The sequence below is a fragment of the Nerophis ophidion genome, linkage group LG22, assembly GCF_033978795.1.
Source record: "Nerophis ophidion isolate RoL-2023_Sa linkage group LG22, RoL_Noph_v1.0, whole genome shotgun sequence".
Taxonomy (NCBI): Eukaryota; Metazoa; Chordata; class Actinopteri; order Syngnathiformes; family Syngnathidae; genus Nerophis; species Nerophis ophidion.
In genome coordinates, this window is record NC_084632.1 from 32,037,951 (window position 1) to 32,057,519 (window position 19,569).

Genomic DNA, 19,569 nt, shown 5'->3' on the forward strand with positions numbered 1-19,569 from the left:
TAGGCCTACAATGGTTCCAAGGGGAACCACTCTATTCCGCTATTCTATTATAAAGCCCTTAAAAAAACATCCAAACTCCTCAATTGAGGTTTTATATACATGAGTATGTATGTAATGTAGTAACGGCCACATATATATAATAACATATAATATTTACGTATTTCGATAATTTTAACCATATAAGGGGCATTCATTTCAAAAACGCATTATGACGTTAGCATTTTCCCCCAACTAACGAGAGGATGGATCACTGTTAACTTTTCACTGCAGACTTCATGAGAGCCAACAAACATAATAAAACATCACTTACTGTACAAGGTCTGCTGTCGTTAGGATGCCGACTGCTAGAATGTTCATATATTCCCGTTTGGATGAAGAATGATTCATAATCCTCTCGAAGAAAAGGGGAATGGAACCAATCGTCTTTTCTTGTCGTTTTCGCTATTAGCGGGTCTAAATTGGCTTTCAAAGTGTACCAACTTTGTCGGAAACATGTCGTCATGCTTCTACTATCCAGGTGAGAGACATGATTTATGATCTAGAATGAAGTTTGACAACCATTGAAATGAGGAAGCAGCTCATCATTCGACCATGTCAACATTGGCACACAAGCTCATGATCACGGCGCTGCTATAAATATTTTGTCTGTGTTAGCGCTTATAGTAACATCATCCTTAATACTTGGTCAATATTCAAGTCACAGAATGTAAATTGAATACTGTTGGCGGTTTTTGGATGGTTATTTATTGGGTTTTATGGATGGAATAGAGGGCCTCCCTTTGGTTCCGCTGTTAGTGGACTTTTAAATACAAGTTAAAATGCATAAAAAAAAATACATCTGTCATCATGTCTTTCATAATGATTGTGAGTGATAGGAAACATTAAAAAAAAATTGCAGTTCAATGTGTTACTGTGCATCTCTCTGTATATTGAATTGCAAGGCTTTTATCAGCGCACATGCCTTGGGCCTCTTTTGTCGCAGCAATATTGGAGTATAATAACTACCAGTAATGCTGTAAGTGTGATTAAGAGTGTGCTTCCTTTTGGTGTTGTGCATCTCTGCTCTCTTTAAAAGGGTTAACGTGGCCTTATGTTTGTATGTTTATCATTAATAGGTGCGATATTGTGTACACTCTATGGCAGGGGTGTCCAAAGTTTGGCCCCGGGGGATATTTGTGGGCCACAGCTAACTTTTTAAAGTCACATTTTTAAAATACTATTACAAAAAAATGTGGAATTGAAGAGCAAGTAGGTGTTATGTAACGAGAAATTGTTGCAATAATGACTCTAATAACACAAATCTGCCATGCTGGCTGTTTTTTTACTTTAAAACTGGCATTGCTAAACAATAAAAACATAATTGATGGATGGATCTGAAGTTGATCTATAGATAATTGAAAGTAATAATAATAATATACCTGTATATTTAAATATGGGGCATTACGGTGGGTTAGGAGTTGATGCATGTGCCTCACAATACGAAGATCCTGGGTTCGATCCCCGGATTTCGGTGTGGCGTTTGCATGTTCTCCCCGTGACTGCGTGGGTTCCCTCCGAGTACTCCGGCTTCCTCCCATCTCCAGAAACATGCCCCTTGTGATAGGTTGATTGGCAACACTAAATGGTCCCTAGTGTGTGAATGTCTATCTGTGTTGGCCCTGTGATAAGGTGGGGATTTGTCCAGGGTGTACGCCGCCTTCCACCCGATGCTGCTGAGATAAGCTCCAGCACCCCCCGTGACCCCAAAAAGGACAAGCAGTAGAAAATGGATGGATGGATATTTATGTATGGCTTATTTCTTAACATTTTTATGAGTGTGGGGGCCTTTTGGATCCCTGAAACCTTTAGTCTATTTTTTTTTAAATGTCTTTGTTTTAAAAATGATAATGAATCAAAAAAATTGTTGTTTTAAATTATTTACCTATTAAAGGCTCCAATTACTTCACATCAAATATTCCACTTTGAATATTTTTTGGGGAGACATATTTCATATTTTGTGTTTTTGACATAAAAAAAAACAAGGTTTTCTCCGACAAAAAAGGCATATATACCTTTAGAACCTTTTGGGTGCCCGGGACCTTTAACATTCGCCTTAATTGAGGGGAGCCCTAATGGTTACAATAAATATTGTGTTGATTTTGAAAATGAAAAATATCAAAATGGCCCCCCATGTGCTCTCATTTTTCAGTGTGTGGCCCTAAGTGGAAATGTTTGGACATGCCTGCTTTATAGTTTCACTTTCTTTCTTCACTCTTCAACAACAGAACTACACCAGGAGTCGGTTCCAGCAGCTAGCCACAATACTACAGTGCTGGTGTCAGCAGCAGGTGTGATGTCGCACCTGCAGCCTCGAACCGACGGAAGGAAACAAAACGGCATTCAGACTTTCTGCGCAACCTCAGCTTCCTCTTCTTCGTCCTCCGGCCCCTCTTTCTCCTGCCCCAGCTCCGGTGACAGGCAGCCTGTCCCTCCAGGGAGTGTACTGCAGGGACAGAACTACTCATGTCTGGTTGCAGCTCCACCAAAACCCCCAAGAGGTCCTTATACGTCCATGGGGCATCACAGTAGTTCAGATAGCTCCCAGCTAGCCAACATGGTGAGTGAAAACAACACGTAACTTTTGCTACATTCTTGAAAACAGCTCATGTTGTGTCTCTCATACTCCTTGTTTGTTGCATCTTGTCACCTCTGAATAACATTTCAAATAATGGGTTATTAAGCATTTATTACAGTGGAATTTCCATTTCCGAACTTAATTGGTTCTTAAACAGAGTTGGTAAATTGAAAACTTCGTATAGTGAAGCAAATGTCCCCATAAAGAACAATATAAATATGAATAAAAAAGTCCCTTTACAATATAAATATGAATAAAAAAGTCCCTATACAATATAAATATGAATAAAAAAGTCCCGATACAATATACCGTATTTCCTTGAATAGCCTCCGGGGCACTAATTAATTTAAAACCTCTTTTCACTCCTGCGCTTATTCAAGGCATGCGGTAAAAGTAAGCAGGCGCTAATAGTTTTAAAACTTCTTCTCACCCCTGTGCTTACCAATGGCATGCAGTAAAAAAATTGATTGTGATAAAAAAAAAAATTCTAAATAAAATTTCCGCGGCCCGGTGGTTGGGGACCACTGCTCTACAACGTGTCATCTCACCCACCTTTACACCATGCTATCTGCGTGCGTGCCGGCCGGACGCATGCATTTCGCTGCTTCTCATACGAGATTGCAATGCATACTTGGTCAACAGCCATACCGTTTACACTAAAGGTTGTGATATAAACAACTTTAACACTCTTACGAATATGCGCCACACTGTGTGAACCCACACCAAACAAGAATAACAAACACATTTCTGGAGAACATCGGCTCTGTAACACATAAACGCAACATAAGAATTACCCAAAATGCCATCCATCCATGACTCTTGGCTATATTATACACGCGCCCCTACTCCGCCCACCTGGGCCAACGCACGGAGTGGGGTGGGGTGGGAGGGTGGTTGGTGCTAGCGGGGTGTATAATATAGCCGAGAGTCATGGATGCATGGCATTCTGGGTAATTCTTATGTTGCGTTTATAATATGTTACAGAGCCGATGTTCTCCTGAAATGTGTTTGTTATTCTTGTTTGGTGTGGGTTCACAGAGTGTGGCGCATATTAGTAAGAGTGTTAAAATTGTTTTATATCACAACCATCAGTGTGATCTGTATAGCTGCTAAACAAGACACCTGGTTTACACATAGTAAAAGCAAAATAAAACTCCTCCGCCATTTCGAAAATGACGACAGGGGAAGCGTCACTCGTGACGTCACAAATTTGACCCGGTGGTAAAAGTAAGCATGCGCTAATAAATTTGGGGAGCGAGTTTGACCCGGCAGTAGTTCAAGGCAGGCGCATATCACATGCCCGGCGGCTAATCAAGTAAATACGGTAAATATGAATAAAAAAGTCCCCATTTTAGTTAAGGTGTGTAGACTGTGAACACAATATAATATCAAACAATCATAACAAAGGGTGATGGACCAAATATCTCATAATCACCAAGCCAAAACAACAACTAGCTGAACTGTATGCGCTGCTCTGCCAACAGGCGCACACACAAAGAAGTCCCTTTGGTGCCCTCACAAACAATCAGAAATCACAAACATTTTTGACATTAAAGTACCAGTAGAATGGAAAAACAAGTTAACTTAATGTTTAGTTTTGTTCCAGTATATCCATTTAACAATATCCAATTGTACTTACAATCCGGTAAGTATGTGAAAATACCGCCTAAACATGACAAAAGGCCACAATTTCAGACGGCTATTTTGAATATTCACTCCAAATGTCTTCGTAGATTTGGGGTCGGAACACATCACGATGGAATGCTTCTGCACTCTGACCATATAAGCATATAAGTCATAATGAAAATACCGTATTTCCTTGAATTGCCGCAGGGCATATAGTATGCGCCTGCCTTGAATTACTGCCGGGTCAAACTCTCTTCCCAAAATAATTAGCGCATGCTTAGTATTACCGCCTGGTCAAACTCATGACACTTCCCCTGTCATCATTTTCAATATGGAGGAGGCTGATTTCAATACCAGTAATTTGAAATCGCATAAAGGGAAGAAAATTAAGAGCTATTCAGTAGAATTTAAGGTCCAAGCTTACATCACACTCCAATTTTTACTGCATACCTTTGGTAAGTGCCGGAGTGAGAAGAGGTTTTAAAATAATTAGCGCATGCTTACTTTTACCGCATGCCTTTGGTAAGCGCAGGAGTAAGAAGAGGCTTCAAATTAATTAACGCCCCGGCGGCAATTCAAGGAAATACGGTATGCAACATTTACAGTTTATTCACAATCCTTTTGTAAGACATGACAAGTTTTTTCATTTTTTTAATGCATTCTAAACTAAAAATAAATTTAAAAAATTAAAATTCTGCTAACAATTGAGTCAATGGGAGCTCTCTATTCCGCCTACAAAGCCTTCTAAATAATGCACCACCAAAACTCTTATTTATATATCGTGACCTGAATATTAACCAAATATTAGCGATGTTGTTATAAAAAGTGCTAAAGCAGACAGGCTTTTTTTAGTGGCACATTGATAACTGAGAGGTAATTTGCTTTCTGCTGCTGTAATGTGTTCTGTCAAATTTGTTTGCTTCTTTGAAAAAAGCAACCGATGGCGTAACCAATATCGATATTTGGGTCTGCTGCCTAATTTTGTTTTTCACATGTGGACACGACTCACAACAGTTAAGTGGTGCGAACGCAAGATTTGTTTTCACTGAAATTAATATTCTTGTTTAAAAAGTGATTAAAACCAAAATTTAAGCTACTATTTTTTGCGTCAATATGAATTTCTACATGCTTGCTAGCCAGAAGATAAAAGGAAAGAAACAATTTAAAATTGCTTCTTATTTGTTTGTGATTCAGTCCATCCGTTAGGTAGTTACTTTGTTTGATAGTTCATTAGTTATTTTGTCTGTTAGTTTATTTACTTTATTTAGTTAGGTAATTAGTTGGTTTGTTAATTTGTTTATTTAGTTTGTTTGTTATTTAGTTAGTTGGTTATTTTTTTAGTTAGTTAATTAGTTAGTGTGTTAGTTCATTCGTTATTTTATTAGTTGATTAGTTCACTTTTATTGTGTGGGTGCATATGTTAGGGGCCCCAGAGAGACAAACAAAAACAGTGGCTGACTAACAAAAGTGTTTTACTCCGTTTGTTTAATAACTGCTATAGATGTAAATAATGGGCAGATTTTCAGAAATGTCCGAAATTGGATGAGGATTTACATTTTGGGGCTGATCCTAAATATGTGACCCTTTAACAACAACTCACGATTGAATTCAGACTCTTGGGTTGACGATTTGAATATCCATCTATCCATTTTCTACCGCTTGTCCCTTTCGGGGTTGCGGGTGGTGGAGCCTATCTCAGCTGCATTTGGGGGGAAGGCGGGGTCGATTTGAATATATTATTTGGAACTGTAACAATTATAAGAAATCCTTTTTCAACACCGGTTGCAGGTTACAAAAGATCCCCATGTCCTGTTTTTATCATTCCACAGAATGAAGTGCCACAGAATCAAATCTTTGTAGTTTTTTTTCTAATGAAGTACAACTGTGAAATAACAGCATGAGGACAGTGTGACGTCTTGTGCCAAAAAGTACTGTGTCGTGCAATGAAGGTAAAGTGATGTTAAATGTTGAATGAAGGGGATAAATAAATATTTATGTGTATTTCTATAACTACATTTATTCTTTATAAAAAAATGTTTTGTGTTAATAATTGTGGGTGTCTTTATTGAATTAATTGTATTCATGAAATTTCCTATGGGAAAAAAGTGCTTCAATTGATGTTCTTGTCTGACTTTTCGGTACAGATAATAAACAAAAAAACGAGTTGCGACTGTACTAGAATTTTTAAGTTCCCCTGCACGTCGTTTTGTCTACCGCCTACATCCTCAAATGAAAATCTGCTAATGTCCTCATTCAGCGTGTGGAGACAATCATAGCACTCAAGTTGTTAAGGGAACAGTCCAATCCCAGGGCTGTCTCCGGTAAAGTTCTTTTTTGTTAATGAAGAGCGTAGTGTGATTAGATTGTAATTAAGAGAGCACAATCCTCTCAGGTTCACAAAGCCTCCTGAGACTCTAAAAAGTTATTTTCAATCAAAGTTAACATCAGTGGAATTAAAACCACCAGATAAGTACAGTACAGAACAAATAAGTATTTTTTTTACCTGCTGCACCAACTAGTGATTAATATAGTGTTATGTCTTCTCAGGTGAGCAATGGTCAGAGTTCTCTGCTGGGAGATCCCCCGAAAGATGTCAGACTTCCTTCTAATCCGTACCTTAATCTCGCCAGTGTAATGCCAGGGATGGTTCTGCAAGGTACACACACACAAATAATGGAATTTTTGCATTTTTTGTGGGATAATGTTGCCCTGATTGTGCTTACTCCATCTTACCAGGGTCTCTGGGCAGTAAAGCCCAGGGGGGGCAGCCTGGCTTGGCCATGTACGGCAACACATCAGCACCCGTTGTCTCCCAGGGCAGCGGCTCCTTCTCCCACAATGCCGCCGCTCCCACCGCAACCCCATACAGTGCCGACGCTTCCGCTGACTACAGCCAGTACAACCAGGCGTACACACAGGTACTGAAATATGAACGAACCACAAACTGTCCATCTACACCAGGGGTGCCCATTACGTCGATCGCGAGCTACCAGTCGACCGCGGGGGGTGTGTCAGTCGATCTCGAGCCAGGCTTTTAAAAAAAATAGACCTAAAAATTAGTGATCATCAATCTTCACCAAGACGTCACTTAAATGACATTCACGGTACCGGAGGGTCTTGTGAGATGACGCTGGCTGCTGCAAGATCATTATTATGAAAATATGACAGAGAGAAAGGCGAGAAACACTTTTTATTTCAACAGACTCTCGCGCCGTACCTTCCGTCAAAACTCTAAAGGCCGACTGCACATTTCCTATCTTCACAATAAAAGCCCTGCTTCATGCTGCCTGCGCTAACTAAATACAGAGTCTCGGAAAACTGGCGTGCACAAGCGATCCCTCAGAAAGCTGGCGTGCACATCACTTGTGCACGCCAGCTTTCCGAGACTCTTATTTTGTTAGCGCAGGCAGCATGAAGCAGGGCTTTTATTGTGAAGATAGGAAATGTGCAGTCGGCCTTTAGAGTTTTGACGGAAGGGACGGCGCGAAAGTCTGTTGAAATAAAAAGTGTTTCTCGCCTTCCTCTCTGTCATTTTTTAATAATAATGAACTGGCAGCAGCCAGCGTCATCTCACAAGACCCTCGGGTGCCGTGAATGTCAATCAAGCAAGCTACGGAATTTGCCGCCAATGTTTTTTTGTAAAGTGTATGGAAGCTGGATGAATTAGATGCCAAAAACCAACCACTTTCATGTGGTATTGTACAGGAAGGACAACTTTTTTTCTCCTCCATTTGAAAATGTGGGCGTTATCATCATTACTGTCTGATTCCAATCAATGCAAGTCATCAGAATCAGGTAATACACCAACTTATATTCTTGTCTTTGTGAAAGAAAGACATCTATATGTGTTGCACATGCTTGTATTATCATTAACCACATTTAACTTGTTTACAAAAATGTCTCTTTCATAAATAAATAAATATAAATGATATATATAAATGAGGTAGATCCCCTCGAGTTGGTCAATTGAAAAGTAGCTCGCCTGCAGAAAAAGTGTGGGCACCCCTGATTTACACCAATGAATCCTAATTTAAATAACTGCTGTTTTGAAAAACAAGCTCCTGTCCGGCCTCTCGCCTTAGTGATTATATTTGTGTGTATGTAGGACGCCATGCAGCAGTGGTACCAGCACTACCAAACAGCACAAGGCTACAGCTCTGCTGCACCGCAGGAAACCACAGCCACTGATTACAACAAGGACCACACACAGGTGACCCACACACTCACTTGCAACTGTGTTGTACTTTGGTGCATTTAATGACACCTTCTAAAATCATTGGATCGTAGCAACTCCACGTAAATATGACTGAACTGCGCACTCTGAGGTGTACTGAGGAGGTCTTGTGCAAGGTGATGTCATGCGTGTGAGAATTTCATGATTGTATTTGTTGGGTTCTGAATTGTCTTTAGCTTAGAGCAGAGGCCTTCACCAGAGGTCGGTTTCCCCCATGGGGTTGGCAGATGTACGGCAGGGGGGTCATGATTGTTGATTTGACTTAATTTTTCTTTTTTTTTCTAATAGTTTAGAAGTTGCAGCGGCATGGCCACCCTACTCACTGTACCTCGCCGCTTTTAAATAAAAAACCTCAGTAATTAATTGAATTATTTTACAGTAATTATGTTAGCATTTAAGATAGCTTAGGATTAGCAAGCCAATTGTCAACTAGCAGTGAGTGCGCTATTCGCTGGCCAGCTATTAGCAGCGCTATACTGACCTTAGAGCACACCGATATTTAAGCAGCACCCACCACATTTTAGAAGAAATAAATATTCTTACATCAACTGGCTGCACCGGACCATGAGCCACAGCTGTTTACCGGTACATAGGGATGGGAATTGATAAGATTTTTTTCGGTTCTGGTTCCACATCCGGTTCCCTAATGGTTCTCTTTGCGATTTTTTTGTAAAAAACTGAGAAACAATTTTGTTGAGTTTACAGGTAACATGACTTTACAAAACCTACAGTGAGGTCACTTACGTAGCATCGAAGAAAAACATGTTTTTTTTGTTTTTTTTAAATACATTTCATCCTGTAGTATTTAACCATATAAATCTAAAAATAACTTACTCAGTGGCCTAGTGGTTGGAGTGTCCGCCCTGAGATCGGTAGGTTGTGAGTTCAAACCCCGGCCGAGTCATACCAAAGACTATAAAAATGGGACCCATTACCTCCCTGCTTGACACTCAGCATCAAGGGTTGGAATTCGGGGTTAAATCACCAAAAAGGATTCCCAGGCGTGGCACGGCTGCTGCTCACTGCTCTTCTCACCTCCCAGGGGCTGATCAATGGTGATGGGTCAAATGCAGAGGACAAATTTCCCCACACCTAGTGTGTGTGTGACAATCATTGGTACTTTAACTTTAATTTAAATCATGTGGAAATTACACAAGAATGTAACATTTGGTAACATGGAATTATTAATTTATACAAATTGAGATATGTCAAGTCTCTATGGATTACAATTTTGAAGATTGTGGTTTAACAGTTTATGAAAACCTTGAATTGAAAATATCATCAAAATGATAATAAATACACGCTTGATATACCGTATTTTTCGGATTATAAATCGCTCCAGAGTATACGTCGCACCGGCCGAAAATCCAGAATAAAGAAGGAAAAAAACATATATACGTCGCACTGGAGTATAAGTCGCATTTTTGGGGGAAAAATTTATTTGATAAAATCCAACACAAAGAATAGACCTTTGAAAGGCAATTTAAAATAAATAAAGAATAACGAACAACAGGCTGAATAAGTGTACGTTATATGACGCATAAATAACCAACTGAGAAGGTGCCTGGTATGTTAACATAACATATTATGGTAAGAGTCATTCAAATAACTATAACATCTAGAACCAAACAATCTGTCACTCCTAATCGATAAATCCGATGAAATCTTCTTCCTCGATGTCTCTTCTAAACAACTCTGCCAACTCCAAAGGTATGCGCCGATTCCTCTTGTCGTTTTCTGCTGCATATTTCACTACATCCAGTTTGTAATCTGCAGTACATGATTTCCTTTTCGGTCCAATTTTTGTTCAGCCCTTCTCAGTTTTTATAAGTTACCGCCAACGATGAAATGATCCATTTTAATATCTACGGCAATAGCATATAGCAGTGGTTCTCAAACTTTTTTCAGTGAAGTACCGCCTGTGAAAATGTTTTCAATTCAAGTACCCCCTAATCAGAGCAAAGTATTTTTGGTTGAAAAAAAGAGATAAAGAAGTAAAATAAAGCACTATGTCATCAGTTTCTGATTTATTAAATTGTATAACATTGCAAAATATTTCTTATTTGTAGTGGTCTTTCTTGAACTATTTGGAAAAAAAAGATATAAAAATAACTAAAAACTTGTTGAAAAATAAACACGTGATAAGTAAATATTTCTACACAAAGATGTAATCATCAACTTAAAGGCCTACTGAAACCCACTAGTACCCACCACGCAGTCTGATAGTTTATATATCAATGATGAAATATTAACATTGCAACACGTGCCTTTTTAGTTTACTAAATTGCAATTTTAAATTTCCCGAGAGTTTCGTTTTGAAAACGTCGTGTGATGATGACGTGTACGCAAGACGTCACGGGTTTTTAGGAAGTATGAGCACTACGCACACACACAGCTAAATGTCGTCTGCTTTTTACGGCATAATTACACAGTATTTTGGAGAACTGTGTTGCTGAATCTTTTGCAATTTGTTCAATTAATATTGGAGAAGTCACAGTAAAAAGATGGAGTTGGGAAGCTTTAGCCTTTAGCCACACAAACACACGGTGATTCCTTGTTTAAAATTCCTGGAGGTGAAAATTTACTATGGATCAAGCAAAAATGAAACGCGACGGAATGTCAACCAGCAGGTTTCGGTGAAAAAATTGTGGTTAAAAAGTCGCTTCTTACCGAAAAAAGCTGAGCTTGACCCGTCCACAGCTGCCGTCGACTCCCCTGAGACACTGCGCGTCAACACACCCGTGGACGTACACCTCCGACAATCAGGTAATATTTAACTCACTAAAACACTAGCAACACAATAGAAAGATAAGGGATTTCCCAGAATTATCCTACTAAATGTGTCTAAAAACATCGGAATCCGTCCCAATGCAATCACGTTTTATTTTTATTTTTTACTTTTTTTTTTTTTTTTTCTAGTCCGTCGCTATCAATATCCTCAAACACAAATTTTTCATCCTCGCTCAAATTAATGGGGAAATTGTCGTTTTCTCGGTCCGAATTGCTCTTGCTGCTGGAGGCTCCCATTAAAAACAATGTGAATATGTGAGGAGCCCCCACACTTGCGACGTCATCGTCTGCGACTTCCAGTAGAGGCAGGGCTTTTGTCTTAGCACCGAAATTTGCAAACTTTATCGTGGATGTTCTCTACTAAATCCTTTCAGCAAAAATATGGCAATACCGCGAAATGATCAAGTTTTTTGAGTTTCACCTGTATAATATAATGTTCAAAAAATCTGGTGGGGTGGGAACATGCAACTTTCCTCTGACTACAAATGAACATACTCAGTGGCCTAGTGGCCACTGTGATCCAGTGACCCACAACCTACCACCCTGAGATCTGTAGGTTGTGGGTTCAAACCCCGGCCGAGTCATACCAAACACTATAAAATGGGACCCATTACCTCCCTGCTTGGCACTCAGCATCAAATGTTGGAATTGGGGGTTAAATCACCAAAAATGATTCCTGGGTGCGGCCACCGCTGCTGCCCACTGCTCCCCTCACCTCCCAGGGGGTGAACAAGGGGATGGGTCAAATGCAGAGGACAAATTTCACCACACCTAGTGTTTGTGCGTGGGACTTTATTACTTTAACTTAACATTCACTTACCCAAAATGAGGAGTGTCTATTTTAGCAAATGCCACGGCTGCAAGCGTTTGACCACAAACTTAGTCGCTGCTCGGAGACATTCGTCCAGCGGCAGACATGAACTGCAGCAAGTACCGCCCGACAATCTGTTTCTTGTCATGCTCATCTAAATGACTAGGCATTGATTTCCATTTTACAAATAATAGCGCTAACATGATAGGCGGTGTTGTATTAAGATGACATGCTCGCATTACTGCGCACGTGCGTAGTGACGTCATCTTTACCCGGAAGAACTGTTAAGAGAATCGCTTGACAAAATGGCGAGCAATTCCAAGGAATATACAGCATTCACTGGGAGGCGGTTCTAAATAAGAGGTTTTTGATACACACCATTACCGGTACAAAATATTTTGTAAATGTTTATTCACATCCCTTTGTTGTGTCCTTGGGCAAGACACTTCCCCCTTGCTCCTGATGGGTCCTGGTGAGCGCCTTGCATGGCAGCTCCCACCGTCAGTGTGTGAATGGGTGAATGTGGAAATACTGTCAAAGTGCTTTGGGCTCCTTAAAAAGGGGTAAAAAAGCGCTATTCAAGTACAACCATTAATTGTTTCCAAACGGTGCCTGTCACACGGCAGTAAAAAGAGCTGATCAAAAACAACAGAAGTCATCGTCATGTACCCACAAGCTGCGGAAGCTATCTCTCCAATCAGATAAACATTAAATAACTCCACAGTGACATTTTGGTGAATTTACAAAACTGAAACAATAGAAACAGAATGCTTTTGTAAGTTAATGGTAACACACTTATAAATGCGTAAGCATTAGCAATCATATTTGCTAATGTTAATGACGCTAGCTTGATTACATTACGATTGCAGGTACGAATATGCATGAAAAGACTCCTACACATGTCCCACATGGGACGGTTTAATAAGTATGAATTGTTTGTGAAGTGAAGTGAATTATATTTATATAGCGCTTTTTCTTTAGTGACTCAAAGCGCTTTACATAGTGAAACCCAATATCTAAGTTACATTCAAACCAGTGTGGGTGGCACTGGGAGCAGGTGGGTAAAGTGTCTTGCCCAAGGACACAACGGCAGTGATTAGGATGGCAGAAGCGGGAATCGAACCTGCAACCCTCAAGTTGCTGGCACGGCCACTCTACCAACCGAGCTAAACCGCCCCGTTTGGAGTGATGAATAAAGAATCCTCTCCAGAAGAAACTCTACAGACGAATAGTAGAGAAAAAGGTATATACTTACGGTTCAAGACACAAAATAGGAAGTACATTTTCAAACCGTAGCACCTGCCATCACGTCCAAAAGATGGCGCTACAGCACAAACAATAACACACCTTTTCAATGTCTCTGTCGGTGTTGGAAACTATTGAATACAGTATATTATGGCCGTTTGCAAAGAAAAAAATCTAAAAAGTAGCCACTTATAGTCCTTATCTGAATATTTTGATATTGAACAATACAAAGGTACCTTTAGTTTACTTTCAAACACAATTATATACAAGAGATAATAAGGGGGTCCTAGTTCTATCGCTCCATCAGTTTGGGGGTGCTTGTCTGAAAAACCTAGAAGACTCCCAGCTAAGAGTACTGTATGAGCATCTCTTTTTGTGTTAAAGGTACCACCTGTTTCCACTTATGGCGATTACAGTTCCTACATGCAGACAGTCACTCAGTACTACTCCCAGTCTACAGCTGCTCAGGCCTTTGCCAATAAGGTACACACACACACACACACACACACACACACACACACACACACACACACACACACACACACACACACACACACACACACACGTCAACCCTCCCAACAGGGGACTTCTGTTTCTGGTCATTTTGGGAAAAAAAATGATATAGAATATAAAATGTACTATTATGCAATATTACTGAACATGAACTTTTTAATTTATTAAACACAATATCTCCAAATATGGGGACCTCCATATGATGCATTGCATTCTTTTACCAACAGTTGATAATTTACTTTCAATGTTACCGTTATTAAAAATCAACTTTACACTGCACGTATTATAAAATAATAAAAAAATATAATGGCCACATGTGAGCATAAGTTGTTCAAGAGTAAAATAGCTGCGTGTACTAATAAGTACTGCAGTGTTGGCAACAAAATTTACTTTTTATGGGCTTTAATATAGACACATTTTTCTTTTATTGTTTTGCATTACAGAAAAAAAGGTCCCCACTTGGTTTTTGCAGAATGACACGAGTCCTCTGTTTGCTGTTACAAAACAACACAAGTCCTCACTAATACAGTACAGAGTGACATTCACACTCCAGAATGCGTAAACAAGAAATACACTAAATAGACAACAAAAGAAAAGAAAAATATTTGCCATCTAAACATTATTTAATCTGTAGTGTTATTGTTTTCCAAGACCCCTTACCAGCTATAAAATTGTTTTGGCCATTATTGTTAATAATGTTAAATGAATACCTTTCTGATGGTGTCAAGCAAGGCTAAGATGTATTGTGCATAAAGACTGCAACTCTATTAACCTTTCAGTTGATAATTTGAAGTGTTTTTCCAAACAGGAAGTCGATGTGTACAAGTCGCTCGGCGTCTCCCTGCATGCTGTTAACAATGGCGTGGCTCCTCCCCCGGCTGTATTACCCCCTGCTGCCATGCTGCCGGCCTACAGCACCCTGCCTCTAGTGCCCGGCTTCATCGGTGCACAGCACTCAGCGGCGGCCACGTCAAGTCCTGTCACGCACCCACACACTGCCCCAACAGACTGGAGTGCCTACTATTATGTGAGTATTTGGCACGATTTTTTGTGCTCGCTCATAAACACTTTATAGTAGGACTATCTGTTAATGTGGCTTTTCCTTAGTGAAGTGAAGTGAATTATATTTTATATAGCGCTTTTCTCTAGTGACTCAAAGCGCTTTACATAGTGAAACCCAATATCTAAGTTACATTTAAACCAGTGTGGGTGGCACTGGGAGCAGGTGGGTAAAGTGTCTTGCCCAAGGACACAACTGCAGTGACCAGGATGGCACAAGCGGGAATCGAACCTGCAACCCTCAAGTTGCTGGCACGGCCACTCCACCAACCGAGCCACGCCGCTTTACAACTCCATACACTATGTGACAGTATGCTTCTTAAAGGGGAACTTTTTCAAATTGTTCCTATTGTTCACAATCATAACGAGAGACAAGAAACATTTTTTTTGCTTTCTAATTTGTAAAAATCGTCTCGTTCTTAGCAGTTAGCAATGCAGCTAATGGGAGCTATCCGTTCTGCTGCTGAATTCCTTTCAAAAACCACAAACAATACTTCATTTACATTCCGTAACTTGTATAATAATCAAACTGTAGCAAAATGCTTATTGTAAGAGCAAACATTTAGGAATTTTTTTTTTCCAGCGTAGTAACAAATCACGATAAGGCGTTAGCTGTGGGCTAGTTAAGGAAAATATAACCTGGCTTTTGAGTTTGTAATGCACAACACAAAGCGATAAGACACCTACATGTACTGACTGAAAAACATGAACAAACGTATTATACTATCTAGCCCACATTTCATGTTTTGTTTGTACACAGCATATGTACTGTAGTTGGAATAACAAACATGATGTATCATGAGCAATATTAAAAGTGACTTACTCGATGGACAGTTGTGCATTTGTTTGAAGATATTTTCAGATTTATTTTTGGTAAGCACTCTATTTATCTCGAAATAGCTTGGCTTTAAATTCAACATTTGTCTGTCTCTCGGCTTCCGTCTGCATCGTTTCACCCTCTCTTTGTGCTTGCTTCTATATTCTTACCTGCTCAGTGGCTTTGTGAGAGTGTCCGCCCTGAGATCGGTAGGTCGTGCGTTCAAACCGCGGCTGAGTCATCAAGGGTTGGAATTGGGGGTTAAATCACCATAATGATGCCCTGCCCGAATGCAGCTGAGATTGGCTCCAGCACCCCCCGCGACCCAAAAGGGACAAGCTGTAGAAAATGGATGGATGGATGGATTCCCAAGCTCACTGCTCCCCTCATCTTCCAGGGGGTGGAACAACAAGGGATGGGTCAAACGCAGAGAGTAATTTCACCACACCTAGTGTGTGTGTGTGACTATCAGTGGAAATGCTTCGTCTTCGTTGTCTGTTACCAAGTCTGCCATGATTTGTAGTAACACACATTAGTTGCACGAAGTAGGAGGTGTGCTGCTGTGGAAATAAATGCGCAGAGGAAAGAAATTCCGGTGTTGCTTAAAAAGACTAAAATAGGGTAAATATTGTACATACTGTTATGAACATGTCTGTGAGTACATTAGATACAGTATTTTCTTGCAGTGTGTATATAAAATGGAGTTTTGAAGTTGTTTTAGAGGGCTTTGAAGGCTACAGCCGTAACTCCCATTTGCTGCAATTTTCAAGCATTTTTTTTTTTTTTTTTAATCATCTTTAAGATCCTTGAACAAAAACGTGTGTTCACAATCATTAATACTAAAACAGATTAAAAAAAGATCATGGTTGTTTGCAGACTAAACTCTTGATCACATGGCCACGCTAAAATAGAAAAGGGATAAAAAGAAAAAGTGGTGCTGTAGTTTTTGTACATCATATACATAATGCAAAATTAATGTGCAAAACAAAAAAAAAAGTGCAGTTTCACTTTACCGCACCTCATATATGTGCCTGGTCTGCCAGATGTAGCAGGAGAGATCAGCAAGTGTTTATACCTTTTGTATCATCCTGAAAAACAGCTTCCGCTGCAGTGGACATTGGTTTCAAGTGTTTTTTGTTTGTTTGGTTTTTTGCTAAATCTGACAATAGAAATAAACCAAAAATTAATGTTAACTGCACAGGATGCTAATACCCAAGACCATCTATTTTTTTTTTTAAAACAACAAATGTTGCTACTTTTTCTTACTTTATTTATAAGACTCCTAACATTTAAAGTAAAGTACCAATGATTGTCACACACACACTAGGTGTGGCAAAATTATTCTCTGCATATTGATCACCCCCTGGGAGGTGAGGGGAGCAGTGGGCAACATTTTTGGTATTTTAACCCCCAATTTTGTTTTGGTGATTTAACCCCCAATTCCAACCCTTGATGCTGAGTGGCAAGCAGGGAGGCAATGGGTCCCATTTTTATAGTCTTTCGTATGACTCTGCCGGGGTTTGAACTCACGACCTACCGATCTCAGGGCGGAGACTCTAACCACTAGGGGTCATGATATGATTTTTTTTTTCTGTTTTTAAAAGACATTGTTTTGTTCTGCAGTACATACATACCATGTCATTATTTTGCTGTAAAGACCTATCTTCAAGACACTTTTTGGCTGCTTCCTCAAACGTTTTGTTTTGAGAGGCGGATTTGTTGTATGCAAATGAACCCCTTTTTACCGCCCCCCCCTCACCCTAACTGGACATTCGTCCCCACCCAGTCAGCATTTTTTGTAGTTGTTTTTTTTTTTTGTTGTTGCTTTGCTCGTACCGTATTGAATATGGACATGGGTAATCACCCTTGGCCATCTGTTTTGAGTGACTTTCAGCACAACACAACATACAAGATGATATAGCGAGAGCAGCAGATCACCGTGTTTTGTTGTCGGCTCAAAACGCGGAAGAGAGGAAATAGGACATATGAATTGGCTGTACAGTCAGCTACACTATGAGCGACATAGCAAACTTAACAGATTATCTTACTAACTACTCCATTTTAATTTTCCTGAAGGAATTAATAAAGTATTATCTATCTATCTATCGCCAAACACAGTCATTTTTAGGAAAATCATTCTTCATTTAGCCGGAGGCGGTGATGCTGTTGTCTTTCATTGAAAGGCTCAGCTGGCTACACAACAAATCGAGCTAACATTGCTAATGTATCATTCACACATTTATAACGTCCTGTTGTCACTTACCGTTTCATTGTCTCCTCCACTGTCATAAATAGTGTTCATCGTGGAAATGTTGTGGTAAATTAAAAAATGGCTGACTCACGCAAGGATGCTTGGGTAAATGTCTATAATATATGCGTCACACCTGGGAAAAACGTCACAATTGGCAAATTCCAAATGGCCCGTACGGAGGAAGGCAAGATTGTTTTATAAATATTTTCGCAATGCCTCCGCAATTTGACTTTCAGGTTTTGTGACTTAACGCTGAAATCAAGTAGTAGGTACCAGTAGGTAAGAAAAAGTTGGTTTTACATAGTAGGGCCCCTTTAAAGTACGTATCGCTCTTCTCAACTTGATCACTGACACACAAAACATGTGATGGTAATGGTAAATGGGTTGTACTTGTATAGCGCTTTTCTACCCCTTTTTAAGGAGCCCAAAGCACTTTGACACTACACATTCACACACTGACGGTGGGAGCTGCCATGCAAGGCGCTCACCAGGACCCATCAGGAGCAAGGGTGAAGTGTCTTGCTCAAAGACACAACAGACGTGATTAGGATGGTAGAAGGTGGGGATTGAACCAGTAACCCTCAGATTGCTGGCACAGCCACTTTACCAATTTAGCCACGCCGTCCCAAAATTAATTGTCATTAGTCTGTGTGTCTGCGATGAAGTGGCGACTTGTCCAGGGTGTACCCCGCCTTCCGCCCGATTGTAGCTGAGATAGGCACCAGCGCCCCCCGCGACCCCAAAAGGGAATAAGCGGTAGAAATGGATGGATGGTCTGTGTAAATGATTATTGCAATAATTGTATTTAGTCCCAGACAATCATGACCTATAATGTATCCTGATGTCTATTCCTTTTGATACACATATTTATTTTGTTTTTAATGTTTTTTGCTCACTTTTTGTCTCCAACCACATTTACAATGTGTATGTTAATTACGTGCACGTGTTTAAAAGCCAATTTTGAAAAATTTTTTTTTTTTTAGTCCTGTGGTAAACATTCAGTACATCATATTAAATACTCATGTCAGTGACATGAGTATTTTTTAAAGATACAAACATTCCATCCTTTTGCGAGCTGCTTTTGGATTATAAGAGAACTATTACTTGTTGTCAGTGGGAAGAAACACCATCACTGTCTTGTAGACAAAATGATAAAACCGACAACTAGGACAGGGACCTTGCATTGTGACAGTTGTTTGCCTCCAAAATGAACCAGTGGTAGAGTTTATTACACTTGCCGTGTTTTCATTGTAAATACAAAATAACAAGGATCAGATTGTATTTCAATTTCCCCACATGTAATATGAGGTTACACTTCAGGCTTATGCAGGAGGTGTACAATTTCAAGCTAGATACAGTTTAGCCTTGGCTGAGGTCTCTACCAAGAGGCTCTTTTTTGAACACATTTTTGTAAGGAGCCGGATGATAATGACATTCAAACTTCGGACCGTAACTGAATTCAACGTCGGAAAAATTGCACATAATAACTAAGGGTGTCCCGATATGATATTCCATCCATCCATTTTCTACCGCTTATCCCTTTTGGGGTCACAGGGGGGTTGCTGGAGCCTATCACAGCTGCAGGCAAAGTACACACGGGACAATTCGC

General features: G+C 39.9%; 1 protein-coding gene across 1 annotated transcript in view; it reads left to right on the forward strand.

Annotated features, from left to right (window-relative positions):
- The window catches only part of raver2 (ribonucleoprotein, PTB-binding 2), a 154,794-nt gene that overhangs the window by 132,719 nt on the left and 2,506 nt on the right, over window positions 1-19,569 (forward strand). The window contains exons 10-15 of the mRNA XM_061883699.1: window positions 2,265-2,596; window positions 6,788-6,896; window positions 6,977-7,158; window positions 8,346-8,450; window positions 13,705-13,803; window positions 14,642-14,860. Of these exons, the coding sequence (XP_061739683.1) occupies window positions 2,265-2,596; window positions 6,788-6,896; window positions 6,977-7,158; window positions 8,346-8,450; window positions 13,705-13,803; window positions 14,642-14,860 (1,046 nt within the window). The remainder of the gene's footprint in view (window positions 1-2,264; window positions 2,597-6,787; window positions 6,897-6,976; window positions 7,159-8,345; window positions 8,451-13,704; window positions 13,804-14,641; window positions 14,861-19,569) is intronic.